Here is a 19,954-nt window from a genome sequence, read left to right on the forward strand (position 1 = left end):
AAAAGTGTTGGAAATGAGCTCAAAGTAGGCCCGCTACATCTGACCGCGATGCCTTCACGGGCACCTACAAGGTGAGCTGTTTCAGGCATGTCCACCTGGGAGGAGACCCCTGGGTAGACCAGGACACACTGGGGGGCTCGTGCCTCTTGGGGATGGCCTGGTGTCCCCCAAGAAGAGCTGGAGGAAGTGGCTGAGGAGAGGCAGGTTTGGTATCTCTGCTTAGACTGCTGCCTCCACAACTTACACCTGGATGCTAATGAAGGTAGAAGTTGATGCACAAAAATATGCAGGAAATGACATGTATGAGCTCAGAGCCTCTGTTTAATGTGCTTCAGCAAAACCTACACGCAACTGCATTTTATAGTAAACTCCCCAACTTTACATTGTTATTTATCTTCAGGCCACTGAATCTCAACTATTGGTACCTGCAGGGCTAGTTTAATTTAGGAGGGTAAAAATTACGTTTTCATTGTTTTGTTTTGTTTTTACTTTTTCACAATCTGTAATGACTGTGAATTTCCAGAGAAATGGGCTAGTCTTACACGGCCAAGCGAGTAACCTGATCTCAACCCAGTAAGAACATCTTTGTCAGGCATTGGGGAAAAAACAATCCTGAATGCAGTGAGAGCACAGAATGGCTGTAATTCCTAAAACAGTTCATGCGATTTCAGTGGAAACGGTCGTCAGATATTATTTCAAGATTATTTTCATTATTGCCGAGACAAACTCCATCCTTGATGGAACTTGCATCATTTCCTTTGTATTTTGTTTGAATTGATTTGATATACCTTTATTAGTCCCACAAGGGGAAATTATTTCCAATAAGACTACAGTAGACTCTGCCTGTTATAACTCGTCTCCTGAACAACACTCACCGGAGGGCCCGAGGTGTTGCAACAGGATGAGCTTTCCTTTTGAGGCACTGTTGGCAGTATGGTAGGGGTGGGGTCTCTACAAGAAAGGTGAGATGACCCAGGGGAAGCATGTGTAAACCTCAGAGGTGATACTGAGGTAGGCGTTGTGGTTTGGGACCTTTGGGAAGAGATTTTAAGCTCCTGCTCTCTCTTTTAACAGCCTTTCTCCTTCATAAGGACTCACTCGCTGCTTTGTTAGGTACACCATGCAATTATCTAATCAGCCAATCACATGGCAACAACTCGTATTTCAAGATTAAACCTCCTATCAGAATAGAGAAGTAATCTCAGTGACTCTTAACCTGACATGATTGTTGGTGCTAGATGGGCTGAGTGGTTCAGAAACTGCTGATCTAATTAATCATGTGTAGAGTTACCTGAGAATAATCTGAGAAATATACAGTAAGCGATAATTCTGGGTGAAAACCCTGCAAAATGCCCACTCGGGGTATGAACAGACCCCACTATGGCCCAGTACAGGTGTGAAATCTGTTTAGTGTGGACAGCCCACACTAAACAGAGAGAGGCTCACAGTGAGGGTCCGTGGCGTACCCACAGTATGCCCACATTATAGATGTGAGCTGCCCTACATTTTACACAGGTACGGAGGCCCAGACAAGATAACCCACACACAGCACAACTGTGGTTCAGATTAGTGGGGATATTTTTTTGGCATGCTTTGGGCCCCTCAGAAATAAATGAGCATAATTTAAATGCAGCAGCATGCCTGAGTATTATTGCTCACCGTGTCAGTCCCTTTATGACCACACTGTACCCATCTTCTGATGGGTGCGTCCAGCACACAGCGTCTCAAAGCATCTCAAAACTGGTTTCTTGAACCAGTTCTCTGCACTCCAATGGCCTCCACAGTCACCAGATCTCAAACTAGCGCAGCGCCTTTGGGATGTGGTGGAACGTGAGATTCCTGTCGTGGATGTGCAGCCGACAAATCTACAGCAACTGTGTGATGTCAACACGGACCAGAATCTCTGAGGATTCACCACCTTGAATCTGTGCTGTGAAGAAGGGCGTCCAGCCCGGCACTAGCAATGTGTTCATAATAAAGTATCTGTGGAGTGCATGTTCCAATCCTAATAAGGTTTTCTCATGCCCAAACCTTTTTTTGTTCCCTGTGTATATATGAAGATGTGATCCCCCTTTGAAGTGTTTGAGGGATGAAAAAATGGTTATTTCCCACATTTTTAGGACATCTAACATCTTTTTTTTCCAGGTACAGGCTTGCACAGCCTATAGCTTGTTCAGTAAAATCAAACTTATGTCGGCAGAGTTTAAACGCTCTCTGAACCTTTGCTCTCACTGACACTTACATGTTTGTAAAAACACAGAAGCGACTGGTGTCGCTTTGTCTGTAATAACTTTCTGTCTCTTTGTGGTTTTTTGTAGCTCCTTTTAGTATCTTTGTGTCTCTTTGTGGTCACATTGCATCTCTGTGGGGTCGTTTTCTCTTTTGTCTTTGTTGTTATTTTAACTTTATGTTTTTTACGTGTCTGTTTGCATCATATTGCATCTCGATAGGCTGATGTTTTCTCTTTAAATTCCATCTATTTGTATTTCTCAATGCTGAAACTGAGTTCTGTCACTGTCCAGTAACAAATGCGTAGTTACTCTTACTTTGGAGCCTCATGATGTCATTAAGTACACAGAACACAATCGGGCTTGGCACTCTCTATTTTTTATGCCTTTTTTCTCATCATTTTCATCAGTGATATGTTCAGGATGTTGAATGTAATACTTAAGAAAAACCACAGAGATCACACTTAATCAAAGGGAGATTACCCATGATGGATAAATATCGCCACCCCCTCATCACCTGTGCATTTGTCATTCAAATACATGTTTGTATTTCTGCTGATTTGTATGATGCACAGATAAACGGCCTCTGTGGGTAGAAGTTCTGCCATGAATGTGACTAAACAGGTAACAGAGCTGAAATGCACAGAGGGTTAGGAAAATCAGCCATTGCCTTAATGTAAAGCATCTACCTGGGAAGCATTTTTTATGACCCACCTGTGTATGTGAGTAAGTGGAAACATGAGTCACGGTGACTGTCAGCAGTGGCTGGGGAGGCATGACTCCGGGGCTCGTATTGTTCAACATCCGCTTGGATGAGACATCTATGACGGACATTAGCAAGTTGTGGCAAGTTGATCTTTGCGATCCAAAATAAACCTGTCGGGGTCCAAAGCTGCTCTGGTGGCTTTTTTGATGGACGAGAGTAAAACCAAAGATATACAATATCCTCTGACGGCTGCAGCATTCATTACATTCCTTCGGATGTGGACATAATCCTGTTGGTTAGTCATTCTGCTGGGGCAAAAATATATTTAGTATTTTCATGACTAAATACATTTTTGAATGATAAAAATCATTATTTACTAATTTTCAAATATTAATATATTAATGTAAACACAGTAAAATAGCAATAAAATGTTTGGGTTTTGTTCTTAAAAAATTATGTGGAAATTCCGAACACAAAGCTTCCGGGAAAGAAAATGCAGCTTTGGGAAGCTGAAATAGGCACAATGCTACTTAAACCCTATTGGCTGGCATTTGCAAAGTGTTTTTAGGATGATACCTTAAGGTATATCTTCTGTTTGACCTGTTAAAACAGGCAGTTTCTAGCATTTTTAGACAGGTCTCACGTGTTCACGGTTTTAGTCCCTAACCCCTGCGAATACCAGGGGTCAACTTTAATTTGAGAAAGTCTATTTATTCTAGGCTTCTCAAAAAAACTAAGGGAAAACTTGATAAACAACAATAACTGGAAGCTGTCTTTTTGCAAACAATCAAGATGGATGATTGGATGACTGAGAACCGACACAGACACATATGTGCACTGAAGAAGCAACAATAAAACAACATCCAACGAGTGATAGTTTTGCAAGTGCTCTCCACGTACCATTGCTCTCATCTTGTCCCACCTCACTCATGTTTCTCTAGTTTTACCTTTTTGTCTGTGTCTTTGTCATATCGTAGCCAGTAGACTTTTATAAGATCATGCAAAGTTTGCTATGTCTTGCAGAACAGCCTCATATGGAAATTTCAAGTTATTTTCCGCCATGTGATTCAGCTAATAACAGAAGGATTTCATCATTTGTGAAGCCATGCTGAAAATACTCAGCAATTTGTGCATTCATGACCTGGTAGGTTAGTTGTAACATTTGTAGCTGAGGGCTTTAGCTTCCAGGTAACAAGGAAATGACATAATTCACGTAGATTACTGATTGGCAGCGCTAAGTCAAAATTTCGAGTTATGGATACTTTTTTTTTAGTGGAGGCAACAGGCTTCCAAAGCCTCAAGAGTCTGGGAGAGATAATGGGAGATGGGCCGTAGAAGGCCATCAACCCAGCAGCAGGACTGGTATCTGCTCCTTTGGGAGAGGAGGAGCAGCGAGACCGCTGCCACAGCCCTATAAAATGACCTTGAGTGGGCTACTTGGATGCAGGTTTCTGACCAAATTGTCAGAATAAGACTCCACGAGCACAGGATGACGTCCAAACGTCCAAATGCCAGTCACACAGCACATGTGACCGATGTTATGGCACCTATGTAAATGTACATGCTTTTTGTAGCAGTTGGGTTTTTCAGTTCTCCTTTGTGGTGGCTTGTCACATTCTTGCTGATGAGACTCTTCGTCTGTCTTCGTCTGTCTTGCATGCTTTTGAGGCTATGCACAGATTTTAGATGAGGTTTCGGTTCAGGGACTCTTAGGGCCACAGGAAAGCCTTCAGCTTGCACCTGCTGACATATATAAATTCCCCTCTTGCCCCTGCAGGCAGTCTTTTATCCGTCAAGCTCGGGTCCTACCGGAGGCCTGGGAGCTTGAGGGTCCTGCGCAGTATCTTAGCTGTTCCTAGAACAGAGATCTCGGATGTTGTTCCCGCGCTCCGATTACCACTGGGACCACTGTTACTTTCACCCTCCACATCTTCTCCAGCTTCTCGTTTCCCTTCTTTCTGATGTTGCTGTCATCTGGTATCGCTACATCTATCACTACGGCCATCTTTCTCTGCTTGTCTACCACCACTATGTACGGTTGGTTAGCCATCACCAGTTTCTCCGCTCGATCACTCGAGAATGACTTCCATGTCATGGCGTTCCATGTATGCCCTGCCTGCTAGCATCTTGCACCCTGCTGTTATGTATACTTATTTTATGTTATGGAGCTTGTGCTCAGAGCTTGTTCCTGTGCTGCCATGATTAGTCCCTCTGTGCTGTCTTTCAGTTCAACTTTGTTCAGCCACTGGTAGGATTTCTCAATTATTAGCCACTTTAGTCACTTCTTCTATCAGATATGCTGTGCTCCCCTTTCTCAGGTTGCTGCTGCCTGAGGTATTCACTAAGCACACTATCAGTTGTGGCCATCTTCCAGATGTAGGCTACTCATGGATCTGTTGTTTCCTCCTGGACAGCGGCTCTGACACTCACTAGTCCTCAGCCACCTTTCTTCCACGTAGCACACAGTTTCAGGGTGCTGGATCTGGGGAGAAAGCCCCCATGTCAGTCAGAGTCAGTGGCTCCTATCTCCTCCTTTGGTCAGCTTATTATCCCAGCAGGGTACCTGATCACCGGCAGGGCTTAGGTGTTCATTGCCCAGATCTTGTTCTTCCCATGCAGCTGACTCTTCAGGACCCTCTGCAGGTGTTTGGTGGTTGCAGCTTTCATAGCAGCCTCTTCATGATACTGATTCATTTTTGCAAAAGATTCAGGTTCAACACATACTGGAATATAATGCAGTGAAGCTCTCAGGCTTTATGTTCTGCTTTCAAATAATCATTCCCAGCTGCTGTCATATTATCATAACTGCTGAGTCTATACACTTAAAGGGATCATTTACTTTTCTGTCCGATCTGGTTTCAGAATTTATAACAAATGATATCCAACATATAGGCCTGTAAATACAAATTTCTTCATTTTATGTACATAATGTATATTACTTTAAAAAAAATCAATCCCTTTCCTTTCTGTTCCCCATTTCTGTTCACAAAGTTGTCTCTGAGAGCCACAGAAAACGAACCTCTGCCTTTGCAAATGGCAGATGCATCTAATCTGGCTGTGGGGGCAGATTTCGATCAGCAGCTCGGAGCTGTGTAAACTGCCCGTCGCCTGCACGCATCAGCCCGCCAGCGATCGTCTTTTCCTTCCCTGGAAAGTGACGACGCTGCATCATTTCCTCAGAACTGGGAAAAGAAAATGAGGATTCGCCTGAAGTCGCTGCGCCCTCCTCCATTTTTCTGCGCGCACGGGGGAGGAGGGTGAGCGAAGCTCGAGCGTGCGCCCTCGGCAGACACTCAAGCGCAAAAGACACACGGCTCATCCGCTCACCTCCCCATTGACGTCAGTCCGGTGTCACATGAACGAGCGAGGACCAATCGGCTCGGCGCTGCCGGAGAGTGCTGGCTGCTTTACACCAAGATAGGGGGAAAAGACTGAATAAAAGGAAACCGTGCCAGTTAGCTTGTAATGACCACAAAATCCCACGGAGGAGCCCACGGTCGCCGCCATTGGATACTCGTCCCGTTTCCTCGTGAATCCCGCACGTTTCTCGCTGTGGATTATTGCGTTTGGAGCCAGGGCGGACGGAATGGATAAGGCCATGGCCCTAACATATTGAGTAGCTCGTTGGTGGCGGTGGTGGAGGGGGAGGCGAGACGCGCACCGTGGAGACAATTTATGGGGCATTGTGCGGGGAGGAAAATGGTGGATTATTTGCAGTGTGTCACGAAAATCTCCCCACATCTGGATCTCCTGCCTTGAGACACTGATCGGTGGCGTTTCTGCGCCTGTCTACAGTAACCGAGGTCGTGTTGTAGCAGTTGGTTGGTAGGTAGGTACCCCCCTCACCCCCCACCCCCAAGCTCGATCTGAACGACCTCATTTTTTAAAAAAAATTATTATTATTAATATTGGTTTTTTACATATTCATGTCGGATTGTCGTGTCGTGGCGACGCGCTCACTCTCCCCTCCTTGAGAGCAGAAACTGTTGGATTACAGACAACTATGGATTTCACCAGCGGCGGCGGCGTTGAAGGCAGCGAGCCGCACAACAATCAGTTCTACCAGTGCGAGGAGAACAAGCCTCTGCTGGCGGACATGTCGGAGAGCAATAACAACACGAAGCTGGGCGCGGGGCCGTGCAAGAGGTCCCTGCATCACTGCAGCAGCAGCGGGATGCGATACAAGCTGCTCCATGAGGGGGACATCCAGGTGTGCGTGGTCAAACACCCCCGCACCTTCCTCAGCAAGATCCTCACCTCCAAGTTCCTGCGGAGATGGGAGCCGCATCACCTCACGCTCGCGGACAGCAGCCTGACTTCGGCCACGGTAAGGAACCTTCCGGCTCTCTCACACACACACACACACACACACACACACACACACACACACACACACACACACTTTCCTCATAATATGCTGCGTTTCACATTCCAGTTTTGCTGTTTGCCTTTTCGTGTCTGAACGCGCACCCAGATTACGCACAGTCTGCTGTTGACGCAGTTGGAAGAAGGCAGCCTGTCACTGCTTTCCCTCCTGCTCCTAATCTGGAACCCCTCCCCGCCACGCCTCCATCACTTCTCCTCACCTTCCCGGGACCCTGCCGGCTTCCCAGGTGCCTCTCTCTCGCTTTGAGCTCGTCCTTTGACTCCGGGAGGGGTTGTTGCGTTTGGGTTTTAAATATTAACAGCTAAGATCTTCTTCCTTTAATGTGTTGGAATAAAAGCCATCTGTGGGGGAGGGGGGTTTAGGCTTTAGGTGTGTAACATGAAACCAGCTGAAGGTCTACTCCAGCAACCTGACCAAACAAAGCGCTGCTGCTTCCTGCCTGTCAGAGGGAGGCCAAGAGAAAGAGGATGCTCTGACGGGGTGACGTCTCTTTGGTCATGTGATCACATGGAGGCTCTTTCCTCTGCGGATGTGCAGGCCTATAGGTCCTGGTAATCAGCTGATTGAGCCAATGAAAACAGACCTGGATGGGATCTAATGGGATTGTTTAACCAGTAGACATAAAGGAGGAAATCCAGCAGCTTCCCCCTTTCAAAAGAAACAACATGGCCATTATTTTAGGAGCTGAAGAGCCTGGAGGAATCACACACTCTGTAATTACAGCATTAACTGCAACAGGACCCGCGTCAGTAGGGATCAGTTGTAATTGTTAGCAGAACAATTAAACCCTGTGATTTCCCCCTTCTGTTGTTATCATCTCGTGACATTTTCCTCAAAGCGTGTTTTATCAGCACACCTTGTTAAAGGCCCTTTGGACGTCTGCCTATCACACCCACGCTGGAGGAGTTTGCAGAACTGCTTGCTGCAGTGTGCAACACCTTGGCAGCTGTTATTATTTCAGAAAAGACTTTCCGATATAGTTGATGACTTTCTGAATTCATGCAAAATATCACATTCGAGAAATCGTAGAGCTTTCAGGGAAAATGGATATATATATATACGTCACGGCTCAACTTTTGCCTTACACTGATTGTTGGTCGCCTTTTTGCATTATCTCATAGGCGTAACACAGCAAGTCCGTGACACCCTGAGATATGTGCGAGGAATCAGGGGTTATATGCAAGTGTTTTCATTTACAGGATGAGGTATCATGAAACTAGCTGATTAATAGAAAAATAACGTGCAGCTCTTTTGATAACGACTCCGTAGTTATTTGTGTAACCAGCCTCTGCAAAAGCAATTATTGCGGTTAATTCAAAGTTACCACGTTACTGTTAACATCAGAGTTGCCCCTTTCCAGGGCACCAATATGAATATGTCCTTAACGGTGTGCCAGGTTAAATACCCAGTGCCATCTTGTGGTTCAAAGTGGGATTACACAAAAATACATCCCATATTTTTTTTGTAAATCTCATTATTTATTCATTGTAGCCTCAAATACAAGATTTGTAAGAACGGTACTGATGTATGATGATGAAATGATACGTTGTCCTTTTCTTTTCTTTGCAAGACACAAATCGCGAACACATTTTCCCAACGTTTGTTATGTGCAGATATTTACCAGTAATTAAGATATTTTGATCAATGCAGTTAAAAAAAATAATTTTACTGTCACATAAACTTCCCTCTGTTCCTGACAGGGAAGTTGCAGAGTGCCCCCTGGTGGGCAAAAGATGTAACATCAACACTTACAACATGGCTGAAGGGTGTTTCTTTCATCTCTTCTTTATTTTTTACATTTTCATTTATCAGCTGTTATAAATGCAGATACTGATAGAGCGCTGCTATATTGGCCCCACTTGAATTATTTTAATTTAAATTGATATTTTGTTGGTATTTTGGATGTAAAGCCATAGCAGATGTTTCTTTAAAATCTGCTGATAACTTCAGAAAATGTTTGCAGTTTGAAGTAATTGTATAAACTATAATTTAGTAGCTGGGAGGTGTGTGGGGGGGATTTCTTCGGTTTTTGACTTTGCAAATTGTAAAGTTCCAACAACCCTGGGGTGCCTCTGTCAGTGCGCCCCAGGCTGGCTGTGGCTACAACGTAGCTGCCATCACCAGTGTGTGAATGTGTGTGTGGATGGGTGGATGACTGGATGTGTAAAGCGCTTTGGGGTGCTTAGGGACCAGTAAAGCGCTATATAAATACAGGCCATTTACCATATTATCCAATATCTTGTATATATTAATTTAAAGATAACAAAGACATTTAAACAACACTTGAAATCAAAAAATATTTGAAAATGAAAAACTAACGGTTTTTATAAATGTGTAGTACACTCTGTACTGGGCTCAGCCTTAGAGATGGGGTGAGGAGCTCGGCCTTTCAGGTGCTCCATAATGGGCTGGCTGTGGCTCAGCAGGTAGAGCAGGCCATCTACTAATCGCAGGATTGGTGAGCCAATTCCTTGGTTGCTCTAGTGTACGTGGCAAAGTATCCCTGGGCAAGAAACTGAACCCCGAGTTGCCCTTGATGCATTGATTGGAGTCTGAATGTTAGACAGTAAGCAGCTAGATGGAGAAAAGAAGTGCCTATATGAATGTGCGTAAATGGGTTCAGTCCATGTATCGTTATCATATCGAAGGGATCAAGCAGAGGCATCAGACTAAGATGCATACTGGAGGCCTCGTAGGTGAGGTGTTGTGGGCACCTGTAGCTGGGAGGAGACCCGGGACACGCTGGACAGGTGTCCCTCAGCTGGCTTGGGAACACCTCAGTGTCCACCCCAGAGGAGCTGGAGGAGGTCTGGGCATCTCTGCTTGGGTGGGTCTGGATATGCGTCAGAATACTGATTAAAAATAACCACACTGAGGGGTCATTGTCATTGTCTGTGACCCTCGTGCTTTGTGAACACTAGTCGTGAAACTATTGCAGCTGAGAATGCAAAAACAACCTGCAGGTATCAGTTAAGCCTCCACCTTTTCATGCAATCTTTTTAGTTTTATTTTCAAAAGCATTAAAAAACAATAATTTTCTGATTGAATCTTTTAAAACTGCAAACTAGAAGTCAGTTCAGTTTGGACATTTCTGTCCTGCTCTGACAAACCTCCTGACTGCATGCTGTGTCGTCTGTTTTAATATGACATATTAGAAGCTTATTGGCTGATGTCTCATATGTTATCCTGTAAATCGCTCAGCAACAAACAGCCCTTCACTCAGCACCGCATATTTTCTTACCATACTGCAAATACCAAGTGGTGTCATTTATCACAAAATGTCTGTTAGCCTGCTTCGTTTCAGGAAATCTACCGTGTGACGTTAATGCTGCTTTGAATTATGTCACATGTGGCGTTTATTCAGAAATCCTCATGCAGCAGCGGTGCGCCTGCGAGCCGTCTCCTATTCTTTGCCCCCGTAGAGGCTGAAATCTGAGCAAACAGGGTTTTATTCAGGCCGGGAGCGTGAATGTGCACGTCCTCAGTGGAGTTTTTGTGCCCAGCGTCAAGCGGAGCCGGTATGTGGGCCGACGAACAATGCTGACCCATTTGCTCTGCGCTCTTCCAGCAGGGCTGCTTCCACAGAGCGTCGACTCTGCGTCTCCAACAACATCCCCACGCTCTGCAAATAACCGAGATGATTGTGAGGACAAAAAGCTCTGTGAAACTGAGCGCCGCTGCCAAGAGGGTTTCACCTGAATTAAATTAAAGTGGTTGCCATTTTTCTAAAATCCTTCTCATGCGTACACAAGTGTAGACAGTTGCAGTCGCTTAGGCTTTCACTCATCTGTTAAATGCTTTTTCTGTCTCTCGCTGAGTAGCAGGAGGGAGGGTTGTGACTCACTTTTCATTCCTTGCTTCGACAGACCTTCCTGCCATGGCTGTGCTCAGAAGCATAACCTACATCACATTTATGTAAGAAGGCTGCAAAGTGCAGGAAAGCACTTCCTATATCACGTCTCGCTCACAAAAGGCGAGAGATGAAAGGAACCTGATTATTTTGGGTTCATTTTAGATGGTGAGGTTGAACTTGGCATTTAAGAATCGCTATCTCGCATGTCCTTATAGGTGAAATATTTAGCAAGAAGCAACATCGCTGATCTATCTTGGTGTGCGTTGGTGTGACCCATGATGTCACTTTTAGAACAGATAAACTGGTTACATGGAACTTTATTTTTTCACAGCATTGTGCTGGACTGATTGAGTCGGAGCGTTGGAGACCATGTTTCCTTGATGGAACGAGAAAAAACAACAACAAAAGATGGAAAATGAACACAAATGCGCTCAAAATGACTGCACGAACACGCGACAAAAGAGCAAAAAGGACCGTAAAAGATGAAAAATGACCACAGCCTCAAAAAGACTGCAAAAGATGACCAAAAATGTTGTAAATGACATTTTTAGTCATTTTTAAGTGTCTGAAGAACAAACAAAAGGACAGAGGCAGACCTGAGGGACGTCCTGTTTCTCTAAGAGAAAACTAGTCTTGTAGGTGGTTTCAGGTGATTTGCTGTGTGGCGAATCCTAAAGTGTGAGCGGCTGAAGTCGCACAAACAGGTTTCACATTAATGAAAACACGTGCCTGTTATTCTCAGTCACTGTGTGGATGAGCCCGTGTGTTATTGTCACCTTGCTGAACGTGTTACACTTCGGATTAACTTTGAGTTGTAACACCTAACTCCTTCACGCCGAGGTGTCCAGCAGTGTCACGTGTGGGACGAGTGGGAGGCGTGGAAGTTTCACACTTGAGGGAGCACAGAAGAAACGGCGCAGAGCTGCATCTTTAAAGAAGACGTAGATCAAACTGATCCTCGACGACACAACTGCACTGCACGGAGCTGTGGGTGTGCAGCTCAGCAGCTGTTAGTGAGATGCTAACAGAGCTCTTAACACAGAGTCAGGCTCACAGTAAAGAAGTATTAGGACCTGCTGTAGCTTTACACTGACAATATAAATGATTCACCTCCATGAGTGAAGCAAGCCCAATTCCAAAACTCCTAAAGAGGACCTATTCTGCTGCACTCAGATCCATTTTACAGTGTAAAAGTTTAAAGGTAAACATGATTACATTTCACTAATTAGAAAACAGCAATTAGCTGCTGATTATACATTGAGAAAATATGCGTTCATAGTATTCTAGTTTTCATTTTCAGGACAGAAATTGTTTTTAAAAGTGTCACATCACTGATGCTTTTAGTTTCAGCCCAGCTGTTAGAACTCCCCTAGTTTCTTTAAAAAAAGGAAAGAAAAGTCAGCTAGACTTCCTGATGTGGTTGCTTAATGCGTCATTCAACTTCATAGAGCAGGCCTCAACGCCAAGCCACCTATCTCCACCATCTCTAAAGTAGGTCTAAGCAGCAGCTGATTGGTTATGATTTGTACAAAGACAGGAAACTCTGCTCTAGCCTCAAAAGTGATATCTTGAACCATTTTAAATGTGCCCCTGTTTTCAGAGATGCTTCTGCAGCGATAGATTTGATTACATCCAGACGCAGTCTTGAACTGCAGGACTGAAAATCCTGAACTTTTAATTGGATTTTTCCTTAAAAGTTTAAAAGTTTTGCACTCCTTTTCACGCAGCAACATATCGTACCGTCTTTAAGCTCTACACCTGGCTTGCATCCACAGCTGTGTCCAATTTAGAATCGGCGATTAACCTAAGAAGTCCGTGTTTGGTCTGTGGCAGGAAGCTGGAGTACTTTTAGAGAAGCCACTGAGGCACTGGGACATGCTAACTCCACACAGCAAGGCCTCCAGCTGGCCGGCAGTTTTGGGCCCAGATCCTTTTTGCTGTGCGGTGACGCTGCTAACCACGTGACCGCTGCCAATCCTGAAGCTTTTACTCTGAAGGTGGTGAAGAAAGCTTGTGCAGGAGAGTAGAGGATAAAAGTATACATCCAGATCAGCTGGTCACATGTTTTGCTCCCAAAAGCAGAAGGATCTTGTTTTTGCAGTTCTGATAATACAAAATGGCAAGAGAGTCCCAAACAGGTCTGAGCAGACCTCCCTGACAGGCCACCATACGTGTTCATACTTTAAAAAACGGATCCTCCCAGTCTGTGTTTGAACAATGCAGCCATTAGGCAAAGATCTGACTTGGAGTCAGGAATGATGGTGCTCCCTGCCATATTGATTTATGATATTTAGAATGGATTGGAATTGGACTCGTTCCCCTTATTCTGCCTTGTTATGTGTGTCAGCGAGTGATGGATAAAGTGAAGGAAAACAGAGAAAACCAAACGACAGAGTTTGTCAGGAGGGAGAAAAAAGAATGTAGACTGCAGCCAAGCAGCAGTTATTCTCTATTGTTTTTAGTCGTGTCTTTCAGGAAAACTGTGGGCTGTTTTAAGGCAGCTGGGGAAGAAAAAAAAGAAGCTGTAGTCAGTTCGGGCAGTGGGAAGTTGCACACAGTGCTTTTCTGTAGCCAAACGCTGTGAAACTTGTTTTCCACCTCAACTGAAATTTACATCCCCCCCCGCCCGTTTGCATTTTAAGCTTTCTCTGATGTCACACAGCAGCGCATTGTCTAATCGTTTGCATGATTTAGTGGCTGATGCACAAATGTGTCACAAGATAACAAGCAAGAGCTAATGGATTGTTCATGTTATACTTTCCGTACTAGCATAGCTTTGTGTAGCAGCTGTCTTTAAGTTAACTCACTGAGCTGTCAACATTTTAGTCAAGTTTTCCTCAGCCTAAGTTTGTCATTAACACGTTTCCATCACACTTTTCACCGTAGCGCTGTTTGAGTAGTTTACCCAAGTTTACAACCAGACCATGAGTGCTGCTGGTGGCCAAAACCATTGTGAGGAGGTTCTCAGTGCAGCATCAGTTGCTAGCAATAAGGAAAATCACTATTGGCTGTCCTAAAAGTCGCTAGAAGTTGCTAAATGACCTCATCGCCTAATTTGCATAATTGGTGACCCGAAATAGGCACTGGCGGAGTTTCTTTTTTGAGTGCCACCTCACTGGCGCTCCTTACCATTGCCACTGGATGTGCGGAAGCGACGCAGGAGACGAGGTAACCGTGGAGGTCGCCTTTGTAATGTTCTTATTCCTCTGTGAATAAAACATCAAGAATTGCTCCTGGTGCTAGCTTCAGCTAGCTGTTTATTATTCCCTCTACCACGATCACTTCTTCTTCTATTCTGTATATCTTATTGATTCCAGAGCGCCCCCTGTGGGTAGCTTCAACAATAGCAACTATCATTACAGCCTTGTCAAACTGAGACTCAGGATCTCTTGTTTTCCTCATGAGCTTCGCTCAATTTGTCGATCCTGCCCGCTACTCTTGGTGCCGTTGCGTGCTTTGGACCCGGTGGACTCCTGCTTGGTTCCTGTTGTGGGATCTCTCGAGAAGGGTTCTGCAAAACCCTCTCCTCTCCGACATCTGCGTTGGCGTGGAGTGGACCAAACAAACCTCCGACCTGTGGATCTGGTTGTTGCTGCCTCGGAAGCTCCCGAGCCAATTCCTCTCAGGTTGGGATTAATTAACGCCAGATCGGTGGCAAATAAGACATTCATTTTGAAGGAATTTTTCGCTTCCCATGCACTGGATTTTCTTTGCTTGACTGAAACTTGGATTCCACCCGGTGAGTTAAGTGCCTTTTCTGAATTACTGCCGGCTGGTTGTGCCTTTTTTAGTGTTCCGAGAGTTTCTGGTCGCGGAGGAGGGCTAGCTGTTGTTTTTAAGGCACATCTTGACTTTAAGCAGCTATCCCCATCAACACGCCACACCAGTTTTGAACTCTGTTTGTGTGAACTGGGCCACTCGTCTTCGCTGTTGTGTGCGATTGTTTATCGGCCCCCAAAATATAACAAGAAGTTTTTATCCGAGTTCTCAGAGTTTCTTGCTGACTGTGCATCACGGTATGACCAGATCCTTTTACTTGGTGATTTTAATATACACGTCTGCTGCCCGGGGAAGCCCCTGGCTAAGGACTTTCTGGACTTAGTGAACTCTTTTAACTTTATTCAGTCTGTTAAAGGTGCCACTCAAGAACGTGGTCACACACTGGACTTGGTTTTATCACATGGTTTATCTGTCCAAAACGTACTCGTCGAGGATGCGGTGTTCTCTGACCATATGCCTATTTTATGTGATATTGTTCTTTTTAATCCTGTTCTTAAGCGTGCTGTACCTGCTCGATGTTATCGTGCTTTTGGCTCAGATACTGCCGAGCGGTTTTCCATATTGTTTGACCAATTTATTTCTTATCCTCCTGAGTTGTCCATCTCAGATGGATTAGTTTCTTGTTTGGATTCTGCTTGTAAATCTGTCCTCGACGCTGTCGCTCCTTTTATATTCAGACAATGCAAGCCAAAGGCTAGTCCTTGGCTAACTGATTTTACCAGAGCCGCTAGAAAAGAATGTAGAAGATGTGAAAGACGGTGGAAAAAAGATAGGCTGTGCGTCTCTATGGAAGCTCTTAAGACTAGCTGGAAAGTCTATCAGAGAGCAGTAAAGGCTGCCAAGCACTCCTATTTTTCTCAACTTATTGCTGCCAGCTCGCATAACCCTCGTGTTCTATATAACACTATAAATTCTGTACTTAATCCGGAAGGCTATATTCTTTTGCACTCTTCTGCGGTTATGTGCAATAAGTTTCTTAATTATTTTGTGGAAAAGGTTGCTAGTTTGAGACCTCCGACTCTACCTATTGCTGACCCAGCCATGCATGGTTCTTGCTCAAGTCTGTTCTCTGCTTTTCTACCAATTGTTTTATCTGATTTAGAGAAACTTGTGTTGAATGCTAAACCGTGTGGCTCTCCAAATGACGTTGTTCCTCCCCGTTTTCTTAAAAAGGTATTTCCTATCATCGGACCACATATTCTGAACATTATTAATACTAGTCTTTTGTCTGGTCAAGTACCTAGGGAATTTAAGCATGCAGTCATACATCCTTTACTTAAGAAACCAGGCTTAGATAGTTCAGTCATATCAAATTTTAGACCGATCTCTAAGCTTCCCTTTCTTAGTAAGATTCTGGAAAGGATTGTTTATACTCAGTTGATGGACTACTTGAATGACTCTAAATTGTCAGAAATCTTTCAGTCCGGCTTTAAGCCATTCCACAGCACGGAGACAGCCCTCGTAAAAGTTATGAATGACATCCTGATAGCGACAGACCGTGGTAAATATGCAGTGCTGGTCTTGTTGGACATGACAGCTGCATTTGACACTGTGGATCACGATTTGCTGATCTCCCACTTACAGCACGGTGTGGGAATTACTGGTTCGGCACTTTTGTGGTTAAAGTCCTATCTTTTAAATAGGACATTTTGTGTTAAGTTGGGGTCGGCTTCATCCTCTGTGGCCCCTCTGCTTTGGGGTGTTCCACAGGGATCTATTCTTGGGCCGTTATTGTTTTCATTGTACCTCTTGCCCCTTGGCGCGATTTTCCGAAAGCATAAAGTGCCATTCCATCTATACGCAGATGACTGCCAGCTCTACTTACCTCTTAGTCATTCTGATAGTCTCCCAACTGGACCTCTGCTTGACTGCCTTACTGATGTCAAAGCATGGATGGCAAACAACTTTTTAAATTTTAATGATCGGAAGACAGAAGCAATTTTATTTGGCCCAAATCGTTCTTCTCATACTCTGGATGTTGATCTTGCAGCTTTGACTTCCCAACTAAAGAGTTCGATCACAAATCTCGGAGTTAAAATTGATTCTGCACTCACCTTTGATGACCATGTAAACGGGGTGGTAAAATCAGCATTTTATCACCTCAGACGTTTATCAAAGGTTAAGCCCTTTCTTTCCAAGCGTGACTTGGAAAGCGTTATTCATGCCTTTATTACCTCACGTTTAGATTATTGTAATTCTCTTTTAACAGGGGTTGGGCAGGGCACTTTGTCACGCTTGCAATTAGTGCAAAATGCTGCGGCACGATTTTTAACTGGTAGAAGAAAATTTGATCACATCACTCCGATTTTGGCCTCTTTACACTGGCTTCCAATTGAATTCAGGATCCGTTTTAAAGTCCTTTTATTGGCTTTTAAATCTCTAAATGGTCTGGCACCTGTTTATTTGTCTGACTTGTTGAAGCCCCACGTCCCCACTCGTTCCCTTCGGTCAGCTGAGCAGTTGCTGCTTTCGGTCCCAAAGTCACGGCTGAAACTTAGAGGAGACCGAGCGTTCTCTGTTGCCGCGCCGATGCTTTGGAATAACCTTCCTCTCCATATTAGACAGGCTGCATCAGTGCCAGTTTTTAAGTCTTTATTAAAAACCTATTTTTATTCCCTGGCTTTTAACTCTGTGGGTAACTGACATTTTTATTTTATTTTATTTATTTTATTTTTTTATTTATTTTTTTATTTTTTTATTGTTTTTTAACTTTATTGCTATGTCTATTACTATGTGCATATTAGTATTGTACAGCACTTTGGTCTACCAGGTGTGTTTTTAAAGTGCTATATAAATAAATAAATGATGATGATGATGATGATGAAGTAGTTTTAAAACTTTTGATCCACAAAAAGTAACAGTGAAAGAAGACTATTTTTAACCATAGCGTTGTTAACAAACTACATTAACAATCAAAATGGTCATAGCAAACCTCACCAGAACAGCGTTAGTCGAAATCGGATGTACAAGATGGAGTTGATTTATTTTAGACAAAGAAAACTGTACATTTACTGCTGCTCCCACCCTGCATTACAATCAGCGCGGGAGCAGCGGCTTCGCTAATGCACCGTTCATTAGCGGTTTGAACGTGTAGGGGCGAACTCTGATGGCAGCTGGGGGGGGACTGCTGCCTGAGGACTATCTGCTGCCTTTGGTAAGGGCGAGGTGCCCACGGCAGCACCCGTGCTTGTTGAGTGTGAGAGCGATACTTGCTTTCACGTCAGAAAGTCGTTATAAGTCTCCAGTAACACCAGCAAAAGTCGCCAGATTTGTCGCTAGTCGCTTTTTAGAAAATTTTTGCTAAGGGGGTCTGAAAACTCACTAAATGTAGTCGCTAAGTTGGCAACACTGGTTGCTAGCGACCTCTAGCAACCACTCCCCAACCGGATAGGGAATGTGCATTTTTCCAACAGGGGGCAGATCCCTGCGTGACTGAGGACTAATGTAACACTGAAGAGGCTAACACCAAAGAGTCAGCAGGTTGGAGCTGTTTCTGCTACCCCGGCAGTGTTTTTTCTTTTCATTTGCGGCAGTTTTTGACTGAACTGCCCAAAGTTTGAAAAAGAAAAGTTCAGATGACATTTTCATCGACTTCATCCTCTCTTAAACGGTCGTGTGATTTAATGCACGTGTTGTTTTTTAACTTTATTCGTCCGTCTCCAGCTTCACGTGTGTGTGGAACATAGTAACAGCAGGCAAAAGTGGATTCAATGTGACGGTAAATGACAGGAGCATGCAGTAAAGACTCCCACACTGAGATGAAAGGAAACGAGTGCAAATAAATCAGCCAACGTATCCGTGCATCGTGTGAAGGTGCTGATGCAGAGTTTGTGCTTTGTAGCCTGGATTCCTTGTGCTGTATCTAATAAAACAAGACAGTAAAACGGCTAAATGTATTGATACGGACCAATAGGCAGATTGATAGACTAACCAGAGACAAGCCAGTCATTTCTTTGATTAATAAACTGCCTCTGAGTTTACTCTCTGCATCTCTTTACCTCGCTCGTACAGTGTTCTCTGGCTAAATAAAAAAAAAAAAAAAGAATAATGTAAAAATAAGCATGTGTTTTTAATGAGGGGGAAAAAAAACTCTGGAGTGCATTAAGATTGCAGTATTTTACCGTCAGCAGTGACCCTAGCTATTTGGAGCCAACATCAGATGAAATGACTGGTGAGAAGTCTGGTTAAAAGCCCAGGAAAAGGAAAAAAATCAGTTTTTCCATTCTAAACAGCTGTTGCTTCTTTGTGTTGTTTTTGGCTGCAGAAACCAGAACAGTAAGAAAAGCACGCATGCATACAGAATGACGACCAAACAAGCATTTGTTCGTCGAGTTGTAGGTCACGTGACCTCATGAACAAGTTTGTGTCAAACTCATAGAAGCGATGAGTGTCGTCTGCAGATGTGGAGGACGAGCTGGCAAAGAGGAGGCTGACGAAAACAATACTGGGGCTACGGTGCCGTGTGGGAAGCAGGAGTCACACGTGACGCCTTTAAAATGAACACACTGCCCTCCTCTCATTGGTGCCTTTTGACCTCATCTGCCATTACTTTACATTATGCTCCGCTGTGGACGTGAACAGCTGGAGTGACAAAAAGCTGCCCATTCAGAGCCTCACGCTCGCCGTCTAATGACAAAATTTGCAGACCTCGGTTCAAAGTTTCAACCGAGACGTGGAAACGTGACGCACATTTAGAAAACATTTAAAGTAGCGTTCAAGATTTATTTAACCTCCTTTTTATTTGTGAATGGCAGGAGGCAAGAAATCCCATTATTGTGCTGTCAACGCCAAATGCTTAGAATACGCAGGATCAAGTAGTTCACGTGGTGGTCTTGGAGCATCTTCAGCAGAAATAAATGAGTGACTAAGCAAAAGAAAACCTCGGTAGTGTTTGTTGCATTGATGGTGCTGTGTACTGTACGTATTTCTGAATTAATAATACATTAATTACAAAGCTTCAACCAAGCATGTTCCTGTTGTTGAATCATCTGCACTGATAT

General features: G+C 44.1%; 1 protein-coding gene across 3 annotated transcripts in view; it reads left to right on the forward strand.

The window, feature by feature from the left end:
- The first annotated feature begins 5,902 nt into the window (after window positions 1-5,902).
- The window catches only part of cmip (c-Maf inducing protein), a 45,231-nt gene continuing 31,179 nt past the window's right edge, over window positions 5,903-19,954 (forward strand). Inside the window, exons 1-2 of one of the 3 annotated variants that reach the window (XM_085280868.1) lie at window positions 5,903-6,763; window positions 6,915-7,261. In XM_085280868.1, the coding sequence (XP_085136994.1) occupies window positions 6,938-7,261 (324 nt within the window). In that variant the 5' untranslated portion in view covers window positions 5,903-6,763; window positions 6,915-6,937. Of the gene's footprint in view, window positions 7,262-13,818; window positions 14,343-19,954 lie in introns of those variants that run through there. The other 2 variants (XM_085280867.1, XM_085280870.1) reach the window with 2 other exon arrangements.

This window comes from Mchenga conophoros, linkage group LG7 (genome assembly GCF_057382185.1).
Source record: "Mchenga conophoros isolate Kocher_MC1m ecotype Shallow Benthic linkage group LG7, M_conophoros_male_GT1.1, whole genome shotgun sequence".
NCBI classification, from domain to species: Eukaryota; Metazoa; Chordata; class Actinopteri; order Cichliformes; family Cichlidae; genus Mchenga; species Mchenga conophoros.